This window comes from Urocampus carinirostris, chromosome 17, assembly GCF_059441175.1.
Source record: "Urocampus carinirostris isolate Australia breed hairy pipefish chromosome 17, RoL_Ucar_1.0, whole genome shotgun sequence".
NCBI lineage: Eukaryota > Metazoa > Chordata > Actinopteri > Syngnathiformes > Syngnathidae > Urocampus > Urocampus carinirostris.
Window position 1 is genome coordinate 15706514 of NC_142365.1, and position 21943 is coordinate 15728456.

Below are 21943 nucleotides of genomic sequence, written 5' to 3' on the forward strand. Positions count from 1 at the left end.
TGAAAAAGATAATGATTTGAAAACGGTATAAAAATAGCGCAAATAAATGTTGACCTTCTTTTAGGCACCGGATGTGACGTCGTGGATTCAGGCTCACCTTTCATTTTCTGTCACAGTTAGCTTTGAGTGCATTTGAAATTATTCCATTATGTTATTGAATTAAAGCGTTTTTGCATTTAAAAATGGGCGATACAGTTTGACTGAAAATGTGTCGAATTCTTGACCTTTCCCAAGCTGTCGACACTGCCGCTGTCAGCTGCTGGGTTAGTCCGCTCCTAGCTAGCGAGTTAGCTATCTAACTAGCTAACTCCGCCGCTGTCATTCGGTCAGCTAAAATAAGATAAGCCAAACGTGGCCTTCAAGGTGGCTTGTCCCATTTCAGCGCCCGAAAAGCAAACGAAAAAAGCAATTGATGGACAAAAACGAAGCGGAGCGGCTGATCGAGAAGGCCAAAGTACTGTTGCGATCGGGGCGGAAAGCGGAGGCGCTGCAGCTGCTCTATGAAGCCCAGAAGATGTTCCCCAGCACCCGGGCTGCAGGTAACCTCACTAGGCTGCATGCGACGGACCCTTCTACTCATTTCATGTTTATTTGGGGCTGTCAACTGCTTTATTTAGATGGAGACTTCGTTATGCTGCGTCAACGCCCACCTCTGCACTTTGCATTGAGTTACAAATATTGTGCATCAACTTTTGCATTTGACATATGACATTGACATCAAGCAGTGTTTCCTAGAGCAGCAGAATAATACTTAGCGGCACAGGAAATTGATGGATGGATAGTTAAGTCATGTTTATTTGTATAGCCCGTAATCACAAGAAATCTCAAAGGACTGTACAGACTACATTGCTCCATCTCCTGATCTGAAACATACACGAAGGCAAGGAAAAACTCAAAAACCCTAGCATGAGAAAATTGAAGGAGCCACACATGAAATACCGTAAATTCCGGACTATAGAGCGCACCTGATTATAAGCTGCACCCACCACATTTTAAGAGGAAAACGGATTTTGTACATACACAAGCCGCACCTGTACATAAGCCGCATGCGCCCACATTTAAACATGTAACACAAACACAAAATTAACCCAAACCCGACTTCAAGTCCCGCGATTGAAACTAAATGTCCTTCATTAAAGTCCACAGTCCAAAAATCACAGCCGGCAAAATGAACGGAAAATGATACTGGTACTTAAGATTTGATGCAGACCTGCAGAGTCCAGGTCCCGTTGAAAGCAATCCAAGGAAGGTATATTTCCAAAGGTAAGGGTGGGAAAAATATATCAGATGAACACATTTACTCACGCAACTCCTTTTTCTTTAACCAACTTTTTACCCCCTCTTCTTTCCTTGTCTGTCCCTCACCTTTAGCGGTCCCCACTTAAACTCGGCACCCCGCGTTTGTTCCGCCCCTCATTTTTCGTTCACCCGTGCAAAACATATCAGAATTAGTGTATAAAATAAATAAAAATAAATACATTAGAAAAATATACAGTTGCACATACATATTATACATGGGTTACACATATTTACAAAGAAAGACGGTACACCAAGAGAATTTTCAAAGCTTTAATAATAATAATAATATAGCTTTGACAGGGCAGTTAATGGTAGCAACACTCGAGCGCCGCTAGCGGCCGTTAGAAAAATTACATAAATTGGCCGCATCACTGAATAAGCCGCAGGGTTGAAAGTTAGGGAAAAAAGTAGCGGCTTATAGTCCGGAATTTACGGTAATCCCTTTTTCATGATGACCAAGCTGCAATAGATGTTGCAAGGGCATCAACAGACAATACAGACATCAACATTAATTATAGGTAATAACAGCTTCCTGTTTCAAAATCTTGACTTGTACAGCAGGTTCTAGATGATGGCGTACTTTAGGTCCAAGTTCTGGTACAATGGCTCGAAATACATACACCATGCAACAACCAGGGTTTTCCTTCTCCCTCAAGGACATACTATTACTTTTAACTTATTATCTTAAACTGTAGTATTTTGTCAATAACAATGAATTCCATTCTTACCAGTTTTTTAGCTAAATAGTTCTGCATTTGGGTTAACTTCCAAAATCAAGATGCCATAATTTGATGTCTCGCATTTGGTGTGTGTAGTTCTGATTGACGCCATCAGTAAAAACGGAAGCAGCAGCGCCGCCCCAGAAGCCAACAACGCCTGTCCGCCCAAAGGATGGAGAGACGAGGACGACGAAAGTGCAGAGAAAATCCACGTTGGTGGTGATGACAAGAAGAGCTACACGGACGAGCAGCGCCAGGGCGTCCTCAGGTTCGTCCTGCTAACGCAAAGCGTGAGCACGATAAATGTTCAGGTTTCAACGGCCGCCACGTCCGCAGGATTAAGAGCTGCAGCGACTTGTACGAGGTTCTCGGCGTTTCCAAGGATTGCGGCGATGAAGATCTCAAGAAGGCCTACAGAAAGCTGGCCCTCAAGTTCCATCCTGATAAGAATTTTGCTCCCGGTGCCACGGACGCCTTCAAAGGTAGATGATCGTGTTGAGCTGTTTTCTTATTTTCACAGGTTTTACCTCAAAGTATAGCAACCAATAATGTTTAAGGAGCCATAACAGGTTAGAAAAAAAAACTTTCCGGACTATAAGGCACACCTAAAAAACGAATCCAGTGCACCTCATAGACTAGAAAATACGCTTGAATAGATTTTGAAATACACCATTTCAATGAAATGTTATGACATACTGTAACCATTTATAAATGAACACAATCGTTATAGTGGTGAAACCAGGTTTCAGAATCTTAATTATGTTCTATGATATACATTTTGTTTGATTCTGAAAATAGTTAGTTCTTACAACAGTTATAATTTCATGCACTCAGTAGTCAGGTCCGCCTTAAAGGGACCGTACGGAATTTGGATCTTTTTTACTTGCGGCTGCCATCTCCTAGCTTGTGTCGTCATTGCATTGGAGCCTTAGTCAGCTCCTTCATGATTCACGTGCATTTCTTTGATGCACACAACTACACTTTTTTTTTTTTTTCTTCTTTTTTTTTTTTTTTTTTTAAATAAATCTTTTATGTTTGGCATTTGGACTATATTTTCACGCTGCACTAAAAAATAGAAACAAAAAAAAACCCGCATGGATGAGCAATACATTGCTCTCCAGCACTCCCCTCACCCCTATTCCTCTTACCCATTGTGTTCCACCCCAAAAAGCTATGCTAAAAGTAAGATATAAGAAGATGGGCACAAAAAAAAAAAACATAGGGGCTCTTTGAACTCAGTTGGGCATTGTTAACACATACGTGATATACTAAATACACATACTAAACACATACATTCTACTCATACTAAATATGGAAAAGGGTTCACAAAACATGGTATATTTCTCTTGCATCTTTTTTTATAGTTTTTTATATTTTTTTAAAAGCTCCAGGGAGCCTCTAGGGCGGCACCTCTAGCCCAAGTCAAGACCATTAAGTCAAATGGATTTGGAAGAAACTTTAGCTGTTTTCAGCTAAGACATTTCTAGCTTATGTTGAAATTACTTTACTGCTCTCCAGTTTCTATTTTCTTCATTGTTGCGGTCAAACTTTCCCCCCTGCAGCAATCGGCACCGCCTACGCCGTGCTGAGCAATCCGGAGAAGAGGCAGCAGTACGATCTGTACGGCAAGCAGCCGGCACCCGATAGCCCCGCACACCACGCCAGCCACCATCGCCATCACCGCAACTTCCACCGAGACTTTGAGGCAGACATTTCCCCCGAGGAGCTCTTTAACATTTTCTTCGGAGGACGTTTCCCCTCTGGTGAGTGTGTCCCTCGACACGGATCTTGTCCTTGCTCTTTTTTCCCTATGTGTTCTTTTATAGCTGCGGCTATCCTCTGGTCACGATAATGGCTGCAATTAATGACGATTTTAACATATTCCGTGCCATAATGTGTAATAACGTTTTAGAAGCATTGTCCCTGAGTGCCAAAATCTAAAAATGTCTGTTTTTAATTAAAAAAATCTTTTACAAAGGGTTTAGCGCAACTCATCACTAAGTATCAAGCCTCTGGGAATAATTTGAGCATGATAAATCAACATTAGATAGCAGGAGTGGCTTTGATCAGGTGTTTGTCCACAAATCAAAGAAGTTCGCACTTCCTAGTTTTGCTTTCTGTATCCAGCAAAACTATTTCTATTATCGATTTTTGTTAAAAACATGGACTAAACGTTGCAAATCTAGTCACGATTTATCCGTTTCGTCTCTTCCTCAGGAAACGTCCACGTGTACAGCCACCAGGGAGGGGCCTCCTATTCGCAGTTTTATCAGCCTCGTCGAAGACGGGCTTACGAGAGACGCGAAGACGTGGCAGAGGACAATCCCAGTCAAGTTCGTCACTTGCTGCTTTGTGCATGAGTGTCGTATTCTTTGACTTTATCCCAGGCCGAGAAGAAAGTCTGTAAGCTGGATAAGCATTCTTATTACTGCTGCTCTAAATGGCTAGTTAAGAGGGGAAAAAAAATTAATTAAACAAAAACAATATTACTTTAAATATTGAGCAAAAACACATTAACTGTTATACAAACTTGATATTTTAGAAACACTGACAAAATTAATCGCCATCTTTATGCAACGCGTACACAAAAACTTTAAAAAGCCTGGGCAAATAAATGAGAAGTAAAATTCTGCATTCAGGTCACTTTGAGCCCCTGTGGTTTGTATGCTCCTTTTTTAGCACTCGTTTTTGGTTGACCTCCACCATACAGCAACTTCTAGTGATCAAATAATACACACTGTCCCTTTAACTTGACAGTTTTGGGATTTTCATTTTCAAAATGGCTGAGTTTTCACGTATTATGGAAATATATTTCATATGTTTTGTATTACTGTGCTGACTCTGCCATCAGGCAATAGAATGCCGTGCCACACTCGGCATCTGCAGACGCTCATGCATTAAAGCACTCTTTAAACTGATTTGGCATTACAAAAACACCCTGAAAAGTTAACACTTCTATCTTAAGATAAAAATCAATTGATAGAAAGGAAATGGAGAGTGGATTTCGAAATAGGTCACATGGGAAACAAAGTAATATTAAAAAGTATATTATCTTCCTGACATTCTCACAATACTAGACTTGTATTGGGATCTCACTTTGCATATTGCATCCAATAAATTAACTTTAACAACACTCGTGGGTCTGCAGATGCAGGGTGAGGCACGTTATTATCTTGCTTTAGGGCAGAGTGCGATAGTAAGCCAAAAGATTCTGATTTGGCTCAGCTGAGCCACAAACTATAGAATTACTGATGGCATTCGCAAGCTATCAGGAATTCAAGCAATCCAGTGTTTTGTTTTTTTGTTGTTTCATCATAGAGGATTACTGCATAGACTTCTTTAATAAGTTAAGACAATAAAACTTTTTTTTTTTTTTTTTGATGCTACGGTTTATATCATGTTTTCTAACTCTACCTATCAAATGATGAATACAATGTAGATTAATTAATTTTAAATCTGACTGTTCCTCACCAGTGATTAGAGATGGGAATTCTAGCTCTGTTTAAAGAACCGGTTGTTTTGGCTCAGCTCACTAAAAAGAGCCTTGTTTTGGTCTCTTAAAGGGCTCCTTTTTGTTTCCATTAACATTAAACACAAAATTAATTCATGATTAGTTTGAAAGTATGTAAATTTACAACATTATAAAACCTTTTTTTTTTCACTCTACAGTAAACTTTTAATTTGGAACATTTGAATTTCTTTTACTAAGCAACTTTAATGTCTAGCCACACACAATCCCTGAAGAAATAGGAAATTATTAACTCTTCAGTGCTATAAATAAACTATCAAATAAAGGAACTTTTAACTATTTGCAATTCAACTTTTAACCTATTTACTGAAACGACACGGAACCTCTGAAAAACACGCCAAAATAAAATGTGTGATTATCATTCAAATAAGTCTGAATTTGGCTACTTTTCCTGCTTTGACTTATTTCTTTTTGATTATCTTTATTTTTATCTTCTTTATTTTTATCTTCCTTATTGTACTCGCTTGAAATCAGAAATGACACCACACACATTGACCAATCATATACGCCTGGACACATCACCATCACACACAGACCTCACTGCACGTCACTTGATGATTTGTATTTGTGTAGCCTGGGGTGGCACGCTAACAACAAGCGAAAGCATTGTAGGGCCTGCTCCATCTAGGTGATAGATGTCGCTGTGTTGTGAAGTAGCTCTGTCCTCAGTCCATCTATGAGACTTCATTCCATGTGACTCTGTGCCCTCAGAACACCTTCACGGCCGTGCTGCAGCTCCTCCCCGTCCTGGTACTGATCCTCATCTCGGTCTTCACGCAGATGATGGCCACCAACCCTCCTTACAGCCTCTTCTACAAGCCGTGAGTTTTCTCGCAGGTTCGGCGTTAGCTTACCCGAGTTAACGCCTCGCTCTCGCTCGCAGGGGCTCGGGCCTGGTGGTTTCCCGCCATACGCAGCATATGGGCGTACCCTACTACGTGGCCAAAGGATTCCAGGACGAGTACCCCGGCGATGCCCTGGACGAGCTGGAGAAGACCATAGAGAGCGACTACGTGGAGTACTTGCAGAGCAGTTGCTGGAAGGAAAAGCAGCAAAGTAAGTTGACAGAAGCGCCTCGCGACTAGGGCTGCAACTCACAGCTAGATGAATAGTCGTCTAGTCAGACTATTGAAACGATTAGTCGAATAATTCTGTTTTTCCAAGATTTAGCATGAAGTTGAGTTCATTATGTGGACAATGATAATAAACATGAGAAAATTGGTTACAAAAAAATGCATGTTTTATTGAACATATTGCACAAATTGAATAAAAATGCACTACAGTAATCCATGTTTTTTGTGGGGGTTGCGTTTGAAAAAGGCTCCATGATACTCAAAACCCGCATAGTATAAATCTTTTAATTATTAGATATCTGTAACGTATACGACAGTGACAAAATAACTACAAATCTTCAAATTAAAACACATAATTACAGTGGAATGAATGGTCTTTATTGTCATTACACAATAGCAAAATTGAAGGGATTCTCCTTTTAGTGTATGAAAGCTATGTAGAGAGTGGCCAGTTAGTTGCACAATGGCTTTAGGGATCTTCTCGTTGAGCCAGGTCTCCGTGGTGATTAAAATAGAACAGTCACGAATGTAGCGGTTAACCACGAGTTGCTAGCTTGGCAGAGATTGCTAAAGAGAGTTGTTGTGTAGCAATAGGCCAGATCTGCAGCCACGCTTTGCTTCAACTCCCAACGCCGTCCCAGTCTCTATCCGGACCTGATGAAAATCCATAATTAGCATTTCTTTGCACTCTTCTCACTTTTTTCAGAGTCCGATTTATTAGCGAATTTCTTTTCATTGCAACTAGCTGCTAAAATAATAGCTGTCACCTTGCTACGCAATTTGTTTTAGGTGGGCAACTTGTGCGCCCGCCCATCTGTTAGACTGACACCATACACCACCCTATCAAGGTTGCGCGCACAGTCACTCCAACAACACACAAACACAAAGCTCTCCCACACCTGGCCCCGTGATAGCATTTGCTGTGTGTTGTCTGCTGCAGAATGCAATGCACGGTGAAAATCCGCTTAATATCGAAGCTGCAAAAAGTCAACCACAAGGGATTACTGAAGTATTTTTGTTCGCCCTATCCAGGCTAAAATATAAGAATAAAATCACACTTTTGTATTGAAATTTACGTGTAAAAAAAAAACAAATGTCATCAAAACCATAATGGCCGGAATCTTACTGAGCCGAGTCAGACTCCAGTTTAACTGTTCCATGTGTCCTTTAAATGTTTGTGCATCACCTATCTACCGCCGTGATACGGAAGCTCTGCTTTGCAAACTTTGCGAGGCGTCTTTATATTTGTAGGATCCAGGCTTAAATATAAGAATCAAATAACACTTAAATATTTAAATTTACGCATTGTCATCAAAACCGTATTGTCTTAAATGTTACTTGAATATTACTGAGGCGAGTCAGACTCCAGTTTAACTGTTCCATGTGCCCTTTAAATGTTTGCATCACCAATCTACCGCCATGATACAGTAGCTTTGCTTCGCCAATTTTTTTTTTTCACAAATCCGGCCTACAATAAAAGGATAAAATAACTTATTTTGACATTTTAGCGTACAAAATATACAATGATTGATTGTCATCCAAACCTTCTTGTCTTAAATGTTACTTTGATATTACTGAGGCGAGTCAGACTCTGTTTTGTTCAACTGTTCGACATGCTCCTTAAACATTTTTGCATTACAGAGGTAGTGCCATGATCCCTAAGGTCTACTTTGCAAACTTTTCACGTAGTATTTGAATTGGCCGTATCCAGGCTAAAATGCTCCAAGACTTAATAAGTTTTGGCACAGTTACTTGATGTTGACGCTGCCATTTCTGTTACCGCTCGAGACAAAAATGCTATCGCGCATGAGCGACTCTCAGCAGAGATGGTAATCATGTAAGAGGCCTCACTCTGTTGGAAAATCGCGTTTGGCGACAATAGTCGACAATTGATTTAATTTTCAATTGTATGATTGAATTTTGTCTCAGAATCGGACCTAATGAACCTTGGCCAGCTGTACCGAGACGATCGTCTAAAGCAGAAGGCCGAATCCATGAGGTTAGACAACTGTGACAAGCTTCACAGGTTGCTGGTACGCCAGCGGGGAAAATGAAGGTAAAACATTGTCTGAATCCATGGGGGGAGAACGTGCCTTCCCTATCCTGGAAGAGTAACTCTGCACGCTCCTTTTTTAATTGATGAGGTCGTCAACACTACGTGAATGTTCACGGGTTTTCTTGATTTTTGCTGTCGGTTCCGTGCCAAAATGTGTGACTTGAATTGGGGAGAAAACGGCATTATTTGTACTGTGACATCATGGACTTTATTATTATTTATTACATTTAATCATCGAAACAAATCACACTTATACGAAAATGACTGTTTCTTTTGATAGCTGTGCTTTTGAAGGCCAGATACTTGTTTTTATGACGTCCAAAATCAGATGTCTGCCGTGTGAAGACTTTTGTAACTTCAGGCTGTACAAGATGATATCTTTTTCAATCAAAATGGACTTTTGAAGCCAGAAACAAAAATGTGAATTTAGTTGACACTGTTCACTTCAAGCACATACTAATTATTGTGCCCAAGTTGCATGAAGCCCATGTTTCCCTATGCTCTGACTTCTTTTTAATCTTGTTGACTTCCAACTTGGATCAGTTCAAGGTTATGTTAACTTTAAAGGTACAGTGTGTAATATTTAGTGCCTCTAGTGGTACAAAAAAAACTTTCATTCATTAAAAAAATCACATTGATTTGATTACTACGCAAACTACATGAACTCCTGTACCGAAAAATATGTATTTCTTTTACATAGTGGAATCCATATCTCAGGTCGTCCCATGTTTGTCTTGCTGCGGCACTGGTATTTGTTTGCATTAGACAACAGTGCAATCTAGTGGACAAATATTACACACTGGAGCTTTAACATCATTGATGCAGTTGAAAACAAGTTTTTAAACAAAACTAGCAGGGAATTAAAAGGAAAAGTGACTCGTTTCTTTTGTTTGTGTCATTGATTGTCGTGATTGTGTATTACTTTTTAATGTCGGACACCTGCAAGGCGATCTCATTGGACGCCAGTTCGTTACTTTGTCTATTATTGCCCACTGTTGTTCATTAGTTCGACTTTTAGATCATTGTCACTATCAACCAATCCCGTTGCCGTTTTTTGGTAACCACACCCTGTAGAGCGAATCTGTTTTTAACTGGGAGGTTTCTTACCTGAAGGGTCTTCTCACTGTCCTTGCAAGTTTGAAATCCAATGATGTCTTCTCTCCTTATTTCGAATGTCTACTAAAGTTTAAACATACCAGTCATAAATTGATAACAAAGCTCTTACTCGACAGCAGGTAGCCTCAGATAGCTTTACCCACTTGGCTCATGACTTTATGGTCGTTTTTAATAGAAAAATATTTGACCCTTTTGGAAAGAGATATATAATGACCATCGTGTGATTATGTTACTCCTCAAAGATTTGGAAGCAGTAGGAAATGCATGGAATAGCTGCTGTTCTGTGATATTTTGTTTTTTTCTTTTTGGTGATCTGTCCTTCGATAATCAGCCAAACTACTTGCCTGCTTGACCCGCTTCGATTATCATTGGTAAAAGATCTTTTTGGGACCTTCAGTTGAAATATTTTGAGCATATCGCTCACTTTGGTTATTGTTCCAGCGAGTTTTAGGTCTGCTGTCATTAAACCTAGGCTTAAACGACCCAACCTTTACGCGGACAGCTTATGTAAAAATAGACCTGTTTTAAATCTGTTGTTTCTTTCAAAAATACTTGAAAAACACTTGTCCCACAGCTTTCCCTCATGCAGTTTTCATATCAGGGAATATTGTAATGGTGGTCTGTGCAGCCCTTGGACTTTTTGTGATAAAGGGGCTATACAAATAACCGTGACTTGATTCATATCCGCTAATGGAAGAACTCAAGAGCTGCAAACAAGATTTTATTTTTGAAAAGTCAAGTTTCCGTCATTACATCCACCAAACACAGTGATATTAGCACAGTACGGTTGCACAAAAATAGACGTTTAAAATGATTGAAAGGACAAAGTTAAGGATTTTTTTTTTGTTTGAAGGTAACGCAGCAAAAGTCCCGAGTCTTTGGCCTCTGGTGTCCCACAACGTAGTGCATTTATTATGTAGCCCCTGCCCCGTCGTATGACGCAATCCATCTCGTCAGATGAGTCGATTTTTGAGGCTTGAGAGATGCTCGCACAACCCGATGTCGGACGAGCGATGTGCAGCCGTCGCAGTCTTTGACCCATACTCCTGGAATCCCCTTTTGTAATCCCAGATTACTTGTAATCCATTTCTGCAAGATGGGAGCTTCCCCAGATCGCCGCGAGAGGGGATTACGCTGCACACATGACGCAGTCGAGGGGGGGCTGTCGTGAAGTAAATCGTGGAGGCATTAACACTCGCACATGACGCAGAGAGGAGAGAGGGTTATAAATTAAATCTCTGCGACTTTTCAGTGCCAGACAAATGATTGACCCCGTCATTTCTTCATCCTGAGGTCGGCTTCCATGGCACAGCGGCGCCCTCTGGTGCCTCCATCCTGCATAAACATACACAAGAAAATGTTGTTGCGTCTCACTACCATTGTTGGGAGTAACATGTTACGAAGTAACTGCGTTCCTGGAACGCAATTACTTTTCCTGGTAACAAGTACTTTAACATGTCAATACATTTTTTCTAACTGAACATGTTACAATGTGTGTAACTCCGCTACTTCTTAAAAACAGCTCACCAATTTCTACATAATATAATCTGTACCTGTTCCCCTTTGCTCAAGATGGATTAATTAACCCTTAGTCTGTCAGCATCGCCTGCTTATCACATCACAGAACTAAAGTTGGTGTTTTTATATGACCCTAAAAAGTACAACTCAATACAGTCGTGGCACCATCTCAAGCACAAGAGAACAAGAATTTCTCTATTGATATTCTCCCTACTGTATATACTTAAAAAAAGGTTCCCAACTCCTGCTTTACACAATGCCTGGAAAAAAGAAAACATCTTGGACAGTACCCAGAAATGAAGATCTTCGAGTGGTTTAAAGCCCATAGATAAAATGGACATGGTGTGTTTCGGCTGTTTGTTTGCAAGCTCTCAAGATTACACAAGACAAGAAACATGAATTGTTCACTAATCCGAAAGGTTGGTGTACATGTTTTTTTATATTTCTTGTATCTTGTTGGTATTTTAAGCAGTTTTAGGTGGTAGTCTATATACGGTAATTTGTGACCAGATAGTACCTTCAGAGTAACTTGCTACATTTGGGGTTCAGTAATTCTGGGGGTTAGACAACAAGTTTTTAAATAACTCGTAACGATAACAGTTCCTTTTTTCAGTAACACACCCGACACTGCTCGCTGCACACTTTTTGTGTCTACTTACAAAAAGGGAGAGCAGAAAAGCAGGAGAAGACATGGAGAAGGCGTCCTGTAAGTGAGAGAATTGTACAACTTTTTACATTCCTGTCGTCATCCCATTGGAAACGGTATTTTTTTGTATGCCTGCTGGCCCACCTTTTCGGCGGGCTCCTGCCGCCGGAAGCCCTCGCGGCCCCTGGGGCCCTTGGTGGCCCCCCCGGCTTCGGCCGTCTCCATGATGAGCTGCGTGGCCAGAAACTGCTGGATGTGCTCCAGGACGTCGCGCTGCATCTCCACGGCCATGTGGTGCACGTCGTGGTCCAGGCCGTTATACATGACGGCATTCTGGAACATCAGCATCATGTCCCGCTGGAACTCTGCGGTGGTCCGTGTGGCGCCGCTCTCGATGTTCTTTTTGATGCTTGCCAGGTCCATGGGTCTGCACCCAAAAAGATGTAAGAAAAAAAAACACTTTTTGATGCACAAACCAGCTTAGGATGGTACACTTTGTCATTAAATAATATATTATTCATAACCTCATGCAAAAATGGCACTACTGACACTTTGGTTACAAGAAAAAGGCTAAAAACTGTTGCATTTTGAAAACGGCCTTGTTTCTTTAAATCCACTATTGATTCGTCTTGTCCTACTGTAGCGTTGTGAGATATAGGCTTTTACAGCAAATATCACAAACTTTGTCTAAATGTATTGTTTATTCCCTATTGAATTGCAGTTTTTAGTGTATTTGTGATTCTTTTTAGCACAAGACTTTTTGTAGTGACAGTGAAGGAGTCAAGTTTCCCCGAACTGCTCACAACAACACCCACTGTTGCACGCGGTTCAATTCTCCTGTGTCAGTCGGGATGGAAAACAGACAAGAATAGAATAAATATGGTTCAGCAGGATATAAAAACTAAAAATAAAACTTGTACGGTGCTTGACATCCTTGAAATTTCTTGAATTTTAATGTTGTGTTTTCAAGGATCTAAAAGTGCTTGAGTTTTAGGGGAAGTGCTTTTAAAAGCTTTAAATTGTTGCCACTTTTTTCAACAAGTCCGCTTAAAAATTACGCCGGCACAGCCCTCTAGTGGCTATGATTTGGTATTGTATTTCCTCCCTCGGGATTAACAGCAGCTGGCATCAGTTTGTATGGGACTGTCCTATGAACTGTCATCCCCCCCTGCGGGACAGGTGCATGCTACACAAAAACAGGACACTATGAAAGGTGTATTAGTACAAGGATTACATATCAACTAAGTACGAGTCAAGCAATAAAATGAAGGTACTGTTCAGCGGTTATTTGTAATCGGAATAACTTCCTGCAACTGAAAATGTAGGCTACATATTACCATCATTTTACCCAAGATTTTTATGGGGAGATCTTTGCTTAAAAAGTATTCATAAACCTATTTTTTAGACCCACAAATATATTTGCAAATTACTCAAGATCTAAAAATTTGTCTGGATGAATGCGCGTAAGATTAAACATTGCAAATGTAAATCAGAAATGTATTTGTAGTTCTGCATAATACAAGATTCACCGCGGATTTCCTTCATGCTAGTGGAGAAATTGAAAAATTGGCTTAAGTCCTTTAAAATGCTTTAATCCGCACAACATAACATTTGCCAAAACAATAGCTAATTGTTACTTTAAAACATGTCCGTGCAATTGTGGTCAAAACATTTACAGATTTCTCATGCAATCATGGCCTTACCAATATCTGATGAACGTTTAGGAAACATTTACAAAAAAATACTGGATTTCATAATATATGCAATAATTGGACCATTATTGCACAATAGATATATAAGTACGGTAGTTAAGGCCAGTATCGCATGTCACCAGTTCAATTATGGAATTTATAATAATAATAATTCCAATACTGGAAAGTTAATAGAAAAAAAGAATAACTGAGACTGTGTTCCTCCCTCTCACGCCTAAAACCAAAAATCTGGAAAATTCAGTTGTGCCATTTTTGCATTAGGTTAAGATATCGTGGGCGGTCCCAACATTAATGTGGGCGGTGTGGGGTGGGCGTCTAAATTTCGATTATTCGGGCACTTTTTATACCGCCCATGATATACCGAGCGAACTTCAAAGAGACCCGGCATCCTTGTGGACAGCTATTCCTCTTAAAAAACGGCGGCGGCGGCCCCGTAAAGAAAGAAAACAGAAACGTGGTTGCCGTGCAGGTAGATGTGTGAAGCGTGTGAAGTCCAAGCAGCAAGATGGACGCGAGGATGTAACTAATTCCACCATTCATTCCTCGCCGGACAACCGACGCTTTGAACTCAGCGCTCACGAGCGGCCACAACGCCGGGAGCTTTTGAAGATCTCGACAAAGACTACAAAGAGTTCAGCTAAGTCAAATGATTCAGCAAAGCTGAAATTTGGTCTGTTAAATATTAGATCGCTTGCTCCAAAAGCTTTACTTGTTGATAACATTATTCGTGATTATAAACTTAACTGTATGGGTCTTTGTGAAACGTGGTTACGCCCGGATGAGCACTTAGCGCTAAATTATGCCTCTCCCCCAGACTACGAGAGTAGTCATATAGCACGCACGCTGAAAAGGGGTGGTAGTGTTGCGCTAATCTCTGAAAAATCGCTCAAATTTAATACACGTACCTCTAATAATTACAAAACGTTTGAGGCTCTTGTGATGCGGTCCCCTCAATTGTCAATTGATGTAATAACTATCTATCGTGCACCTGGGCCATACACAACTTTCTTAGACGAATTTGCTGAACTTTTGTCTGAACTAGTAACCTATGCAGACAAAATTATAATTATGGGAGACTTTAACATTCATATGAACTCCCCACACAGTTCACTTACTATTGCGTTTAGTTCTCTAATTGATGCATTTGGTTTTACTCAACTGGTTGACTTGCCAACCCATAAAAATGGGAACACGCTAGACTTGATTCTGACTCGAGGAGTTTTAACCTCAAACATTATGGTGCTACCGTGTACTACTGTTATCTCTGATCATTATTTAGTGACATTTGAGGTGCTAACTAAATGTAAAGTTAATAAAGCTGAGGGATCTAGCGGACGCAATATAAGCACTGGCACAGTTTCTGAGCTCTTTGAACTCCTTCCTGGAGCAGTTGCGTCCTTTCCTAAATACAATGGCTCGATTGACTCACTCATGAATGAGTTCAATACCACCCTGACTAGTGTGCTGGATTCAATAGCGCCCATAAAACTAAAATCACGTCCTAAAAGACGCACACCTTGGTTTACTGAGGAAACTAGAACCCTTAAAAAAGAATGCAGGAAATGGGAGAGAAAATGGCGCGCTACCAAGCTTGAGGTTTTCCATCAAACCTGGTGTGACAGCTTGTTAAAGTATAAAGCGGCCCTTGCCTCTGCAAAATCGGCCTACCTTTCGAAGGTGATTGCGTCTCAAAAGAACAACCCCAAAGCCCTTTTTGACACTGTAGCATCGCTTACAAGGCAACAGCCTATCGCAGACAGTTCGACACACTCTGCTCAGGACTTAATGGTCTTCTTCACTAAGAAGATTCAATGCATACAGGAAGAAATTGCAAAAGATATTGTTAGTACCACACGTATTAAAGGACTGAAATTTACAGATGCACGACAGGGTGGCTGCCCTGGGAAAATGGCCGGTTTTAGTGAACTGTCACTTGATGATCTCAAACAAGTGGTGAATGCGGCCAAACCGACAACTTGCCAGTTCGACCCGCTCCCAGGTTCACTTATTAAAAGTCTTTTTAGCGTCCTTGGGCCTTCAGTTCTAAATATTATAAATACATCACTCTCCTCAGGTGTAGTTCCAGCAGCTTTTAAGTCCGCCGTTATTAAACCCACACTGAAACGACCCAACCTTGATCCAGAAATATTAAGTAATTACAGACCTGTGTCAAACCTACCTTTCCTCTCTAAAGTACTCGAAAGAGTAGTGGCACAGCAGCTGAATGCTTTCATATCGGAGAATAACCTTTTTGAATCCATGCAATCAGGATTCAGGGCTAACCACTCTACTGAGACAGCTCTGATCAAGGTAACAAATGATCTCCTAATGTCAATGGATTCTGGCGCTTCATCACTTTTGCTGCTGCTGGATCTTAGTGCTGCTTTTGACACAGTGCGCCACAATATCCTACTAGAACGGTTGGAAAAATGGATTGGTCTCTCAGGAGCTGTCCTCTCGTGGTTCAAATCCTACCTCTCAGATAGGACACACTGTGTTAAATATGGTGAAACGACATCTGAGCCCTTTAATGTTACCTGCGGTGTTCCGCAGGGTTCAGTGCTCGGCCCCCTACTTTTCAACATTTACATGCTTCCGTTAGGTGATATTATTCGCAAGTACAATATCAGCTTCCATTGCTATGCAGACGACACTCAACTATATCTTCCGTTGGAGGAATCTTCCACACTAAACTGTGGAAATTTGGAGGCCTGTCTCACTGAGATAAAAGAGTGGATGTCACTCAACTTCTTGCGTCTTAACTCTGAAAAGACTGAAATGTTAGTCATTGGTCCTTCTAAATGCCGGGACTTATTCTCAAAAACTGCTGTGAACATTGACAAATGTCACATCACACAGAGTGACTCAGTTAAAAATTTAGGTGTCATATTTGACCCTGAACTATCCTTTGAGATGCATGTAAAACAAATTACTAGAACTGCCTTCTTCCATCTTCGCAACATTGCTAAAATCCGTTCAATACTGTCTCAGTCTGATGCGGAAACATTAATTCATGCATTTGTTACCTCCCGTCTCGATTACTGCAATGCACTACTCTGCGGTCTCCCGAAGTCCAGAATCAAGTCTCTTCAGCTAGTACAAAATGCCGCAGCGAGGCTCTTAACCAGGACAAAAAAGTACGATCACATAACACCGATTTTGGCTAACCTGCATTGGCTCCCAGTTAGCCAAAGATGTGACTTCAAAGTTCTCTTAGTATTGTACAAAATCATACATGGACTTGCTCCCTCTTATCTTTCAGATCTGATCTGCCACTATGTCCCGGGCCGAAGCCTACGATCTGAGAGTGCTGGTCTTCTGATGATCCCGAGAGCAAAGAAGTCTTCTGCTGGTTCGAGAGCGTTCTCCATCCGGGCACCGGTGCTGTGGAATGCTCTTCCCCCTGAGATTCGATCTGCAACCTCAGTGGAAATGTTTAAATCTAAACTTAAAACTCACTTCTACTCCATTGCATACGAATAACCTACTCCTCTTGTCGGTTGAAAATAGTTTGTGTAATATAGTGTAACAATCTGTGAAGCCCTTTGAGACTCTTCGTGATTTAGGGCTATACAAATAAAAATGACTTGACTTGACTTGACTAATGTAGAAATTAATAAATATCAGCAAGTCTATATCATGTAAAGAAATTAACATATAGACAAATCACATACCTAAATATATCGCACCCATATGATTTATTCATTTACACATTTTTCTTTGTATTTTGACATTTATTGTATCATTTATTTTATTTATTTTTTTATGTATTTTCCTCCCTCATTCATTTTTAATCAACCAATAGGTGAAATGCTCGGGCAACTGGGTCGCTTCCTCATTTGAATTATTTTTTGTTTTGACAATATACATGACAGAATCAACGACAAGCAGAAAACAACAACAACAATTCTCCACAAAATAAATAAAAATATACCAAAAAAGGTACCAAAATCCCAAAACAACCGATGAAATAATAGATGACAAAATAAATGACAAAAACATACCAAAATCAATAAATGACAAATTATACGCTTACATAAATGACAAAATACGCTGCAAAATAAACAAATAAACAATATAAGACACAACCAATTATAGGACAAAATACACTAAGAAATAAATGACAAAAATCAAAATCAATAAATACACAAATACTGAAATGGATAAATGGCAAAATACATGACAAGATCACGACAACAATAAAATGCATAACAGAAAAATCAATAGATGACAAAATCCACAACAAAAAAACAGAATACCTAAACTAATAAATGACACAACAAAAAATGGCATCTATTTGTAGCTATTTATTTCTACATGTGGCAGAATGGCTCCTCCATAATCAATGACCCCAATGAAGTTCCCCGTTACCTGTGCACGATGCTGTGATAGCCTGGCGCGATTTCTTCTGTGACTGGCTGCAAGAAAACGTTCGCATACCTGCAAATATATGCCCATCAAAAGATGAGAAACTTGTTTATTTAAAAAAAAAAAACCTCTAGAAATTAGTTTTAAACTGTGCTTCCCAATATTGTTTCAAACAAAATGGGGACTAGAGAGGTCCTGCCTAGTGTTACAAATAAATGGCGTTACTGGAATGCAATTACTTTTCTCTATAATAGCTGTGTAACATGTTAATACATATTTGTAACTCTTCGGTTGTTACCACTTGGTGCATTGCCATGTTACTCTGCCACTCTATAAATGCAGACCATTCATCATAGTTGAGTTCTCTTGCCTCGCTTACGTTGTCGCATAGATCCTTCGACTCAAGGTTAATCAAGATGGCGGCGCGTCGGGTAGACGCTGCGGCTCGGGCTCCAGTTCGTCTTTTGTTTTTCAGTGTCCCCTGATCCCTCTTATTTTCTCTTCGACTCCCTTCGCATTTACAATAATATCCACTACATCCCGAGGGATATACAGAGACCACCGGATCTCCCTGGAAGATTTGCCGCCTGCCGACAATGACAACGACGAAGAAAAGGCTGAGCTAAGCTAAGAAGGTGACCACACAGACCAGCGCTCCCAAGCATGTTCAACCAACGCCAGATCCATCCGTCCACAACGAGTGAATTGAGTTGCGGATCGCCACCAACAACGTCCGGAATTGGAGGACTTTTTTTTGCCATCACGGAGTCTTGGCTTTCCCGACGCCGCATTACATCACCGGCTCGAACGAGACGAAGACTCCGGTAAAAACAGGGGTTGGAGACTACGCGCTACAATAATAGCGGAACCATTGACACACAATGCTCACTCGATATGGAGTTTCTAGCTATGTACCGGGAGAGTTAACTGTGGTCTTTGTGTTTGCTGTATACTTTCCACCGCTAACAGTTTCACCAGATGCTAACGTTAGCATAGCGCTAAATCTCCTGCCCGCTGCTAAACATCAGCTTGCACTACCCCAACGGAGCTTTATCGTCGACGGCGACTTTAATCGGGCATGTTTATTGACTGTACTCCCAAATCCTTTCAATTGTGGACTCCCAAATCTACTAAATTGTGGACTGAGCAATTCGGAAAAACGCTGGACTGTGTAATGTAAGATCAAACATTCGGTTGTGTCCGGCAACTCTGTTTGACCCTCACAACCACCCCCCGAGGACAACAAAGTCAGTTAGTTCTTTGTTCCTTTGTTTCCTTATCCTCACTGTAAATGTGGAACTGGAGTCGTCCAATTTCGTTGTCACAGCCTGTGGTATGGAATTCGGGCCGCATCTGCCGTCATGCAAGGCACAAGACCCGGGACCGGCAGTCGAATCCTGTGGTGGTTACCACTAAGGTGCAAAACTCGCGAAAGGTTTCAGCTCAGTCCACAGTGCTGAAGCTTGGCCTTCTTAATATTAGATCACTAGCCTCCAAAGCTTTACTTGTTAATGACCTTATTAATGAACACAATCTTAACCTTATTGGCCTTTGTGAGACCTGGTTGAAACCAAATGAGTTTGTAGTGTTAAATGAGGCTTCTCCCCCTAACTTTGTGAGTGCGCACTTGGCACGACCATGCAAAAAAGGTGGAGGTGTTGCTCTTATATCGGAAAATAGGTTGAAATTTACTTCTAATACCCCTACTAGTTTTAAAACGTTTGAAGCACTTGTTATGAGGTCCTTAATGTCAACACCAATTTATGTAGTTGTTGTGTATCGCCCACCTGGACCATACTCAAATTTTTTGGAAGAATTTTCTGATTTGTTAACAGACTTAGTTACGTATGCGGACAATGTTGTAATTATTGGTGATTTTAATGTTCACATAAACTCCCCATCAAATTCACTTGCAATTGCATTTAAGTCACTGATGGATACATTTGGTTTCAATCAAATAGTTGATGTGCCAACTCATAAAGATGGGAACACTCTAGATCTTGTCCTGACCCGTGGCGTAGTAGCCTCAAATGTTACAGTGTTACCGTATCCTAATGCCATCTCTGATCACTATTTTGTTAAATGTGAGGTGTTGTTTAATGTTTACTGTGATAAGGAAAATATAGGCTTTAGCAGTCGCAATATCCGCCCTAAAACGGTGTTAGCCTTAAAAGAATTATTACCTACGGTAACTGCAGCCTTCCCTTCGTACACTGGGTCTGTTGACTCACTTACAAACAACTTCAATACTGCTTTGGTAAATGTTCTTGATTCTGTGGCGCCCCTAAAGTATAAATTCCGACCCAAGAAGAATACACCTTGGTTTACTGAAGAAACTAGGTTACTCAAACAAAGTTGCAGAAAAATTGAACGAAAATGGCGCACTACTAAGCTGGAGGTTTTTCGACTGGCCTGGTGTGACAGTTTGCTGAAATATAAAGTAGCTCTTGCCTCAGCTAAAGCTTCGTATTTCTCTAAGATTATTGTTGAACATAAGAATAATCCAAAATTTTTATTTGACACAGTGGCGAAACTTACCAGACAACAACTTAACCCAAATGGTTGCACTCATTCTGCTAATGACATTATGGAATTTTTTAATAAAAAGATTCAACTAATCAGGAATGAAATTTTAAAAGAACGCTCTGTTTCCTCCTCCTATATCAAAGATGTGGAGGTGCTAGGTATGGACTGTGTCAGCGGTTGTTTAGAAACATTCTCCAGTTTCAATGAATTGTCCCTTGATAATCTAACACAGATGGTCAGTAGGGCCAAGCAAACTACGTGCCTGCTTGATCCGTTTCCAGCTTCACTGGTGAAGGATCTGTTTGAGATCTTAGGACCATCAGTTTTAAATATTATTAATATATCGCTATCCTCGGGTATTGTTCCTATAGCCTTCAAGTCTGCCGTCATTAAACCCACGCTTAAGCGACCTAACCTTGACCCAGAAAGCCTAGGTAATTATAGGCCAGTGTCAAATCTGCCATTTCTTGCGAAATTACTTGAAAAGGTCGTTGCACAGCAGCTAAATGACTTCATGTCAGAAAATAACCTTTTTGAAACTGTCCAGTCAGCATTTAGAGCAAATCATTCTACAGAGACAGCCCTTGCAAAAGTAACCAATGATCTCCTTTTAACAATAGATTCTGGTGCCTCATCAATGTTACTGCTGCTGGATCTCAGCGCTGCTTTTGATACGGTCGACCACAACATATTATTGGTTCGTCTAGAACGCATTGGTATCTCAGGAACTGTACTCTCGTGGTTTAGGTCCTACCTGTCAGACAGGATGCAATGTGTTAACTATGGCAATATGACCTCTAAACAATCTAATGTCCCTTGTGGTGTTCCTCAAGGCTCTGTACTTGGCCCCCTTCTTTTTAGTATTTATATGATCCCGCTTGGTGACATTATCCGCAAGTATAATATTAGTTTCCATTGCTATGCAGATGACACTCAACTGTATGTGCCACTGGAAAAAACTGGACATTTAAGTTTTAGAAATCTGGAGGATTGCCTTACTGAGATTCAAAGATGGATGTCAAATAATTTTTTACGCCTTAACCCAGAAAAAACTGAAATGTTGATTATTGGTCCAGCTCACTGTCGTCATTTGTTTTCAAACATTACCCTGAACCTAGACAAATGTAATATCACCCATAGTGACTCGGTCAAAAATCTAGGTGTTATATTTGATCCTAATCTGTCGTTTCAGTTACACGTGAAAAATATTACTAGAATAGCTTTCTACCACCTCCGTAATATTGCGAAGATTCGTTCAATGCTGTCCCAATCAGATGCAGAGATTTTAATTCATGCGTTTATTACTTCTCGGCTTGATTACTGTAATGTATTGCTTTCTGGTCTCCCGATGTCTAGCATTAAAAGTTTGCAGCTGGTTCAG

General features: G+C 40.5%; 2 protein-coding genes across 3 annotated transcripts in view; one reads left to right on the top strand and one right to left on the bottom strand.

Moving 5' to 3' along the window:
• Positions 1-73: 73 nt before the first annotated feature.
• Positions 74-9557, top strand: dnajc18 (DnaJ (Hsp40) homolog, subfamily C, member 18). The gene is made up of 8 exons (XM_088321472.1): positions 74-539; positions 2115-2286; positions 2355-2500; positions 3581-3781; positions 4236-4351; positions 6259-6368; positions 6431-6603; positions 8550-9557. The coding sequence occupies exons 1-8, from the start codon at positions 413-415 to the stop codon at positions 8672-8674; spliced, it is 1170 nt and encodes a 389-aa protein (XP_088177598.1). The 5' UTR covers positions 74-412; the 3' UTR covers positions 8675-9557.
• A 943-nt stretch (positions 9558-10500) lies between these two features.
• LOC148349338 (bromodomain-containing protein 8-like) overlaps positions 10501-21943 on the bottom strand; it is a 29341-nt gene continuing 17898 nt past the window's right edge. For both annotated transcript variants that reach the window (XM_088320569.1, XM_088320570.1), the window contains 4 exons: positions 18040-18108; positions 12101-12383; positions 11970-12014; positions 10501-11127 (listed from right to left, as the gene is read on the bottom strand). In XM_088320569.1, coding sequence (XP_088176695.1) covers positions 11068-11127; positions 11970-12014; positions 12101-12383; positions 18040-18108 — 457 coding nt within the window. In that variant the 3' untranslated portion in view covers positions 10501-11067. The remainder of the gene's footprint in view (positions 11128-11969; positions 12015-12100; positions 12384-18039; positions 18109-21943) is intronic.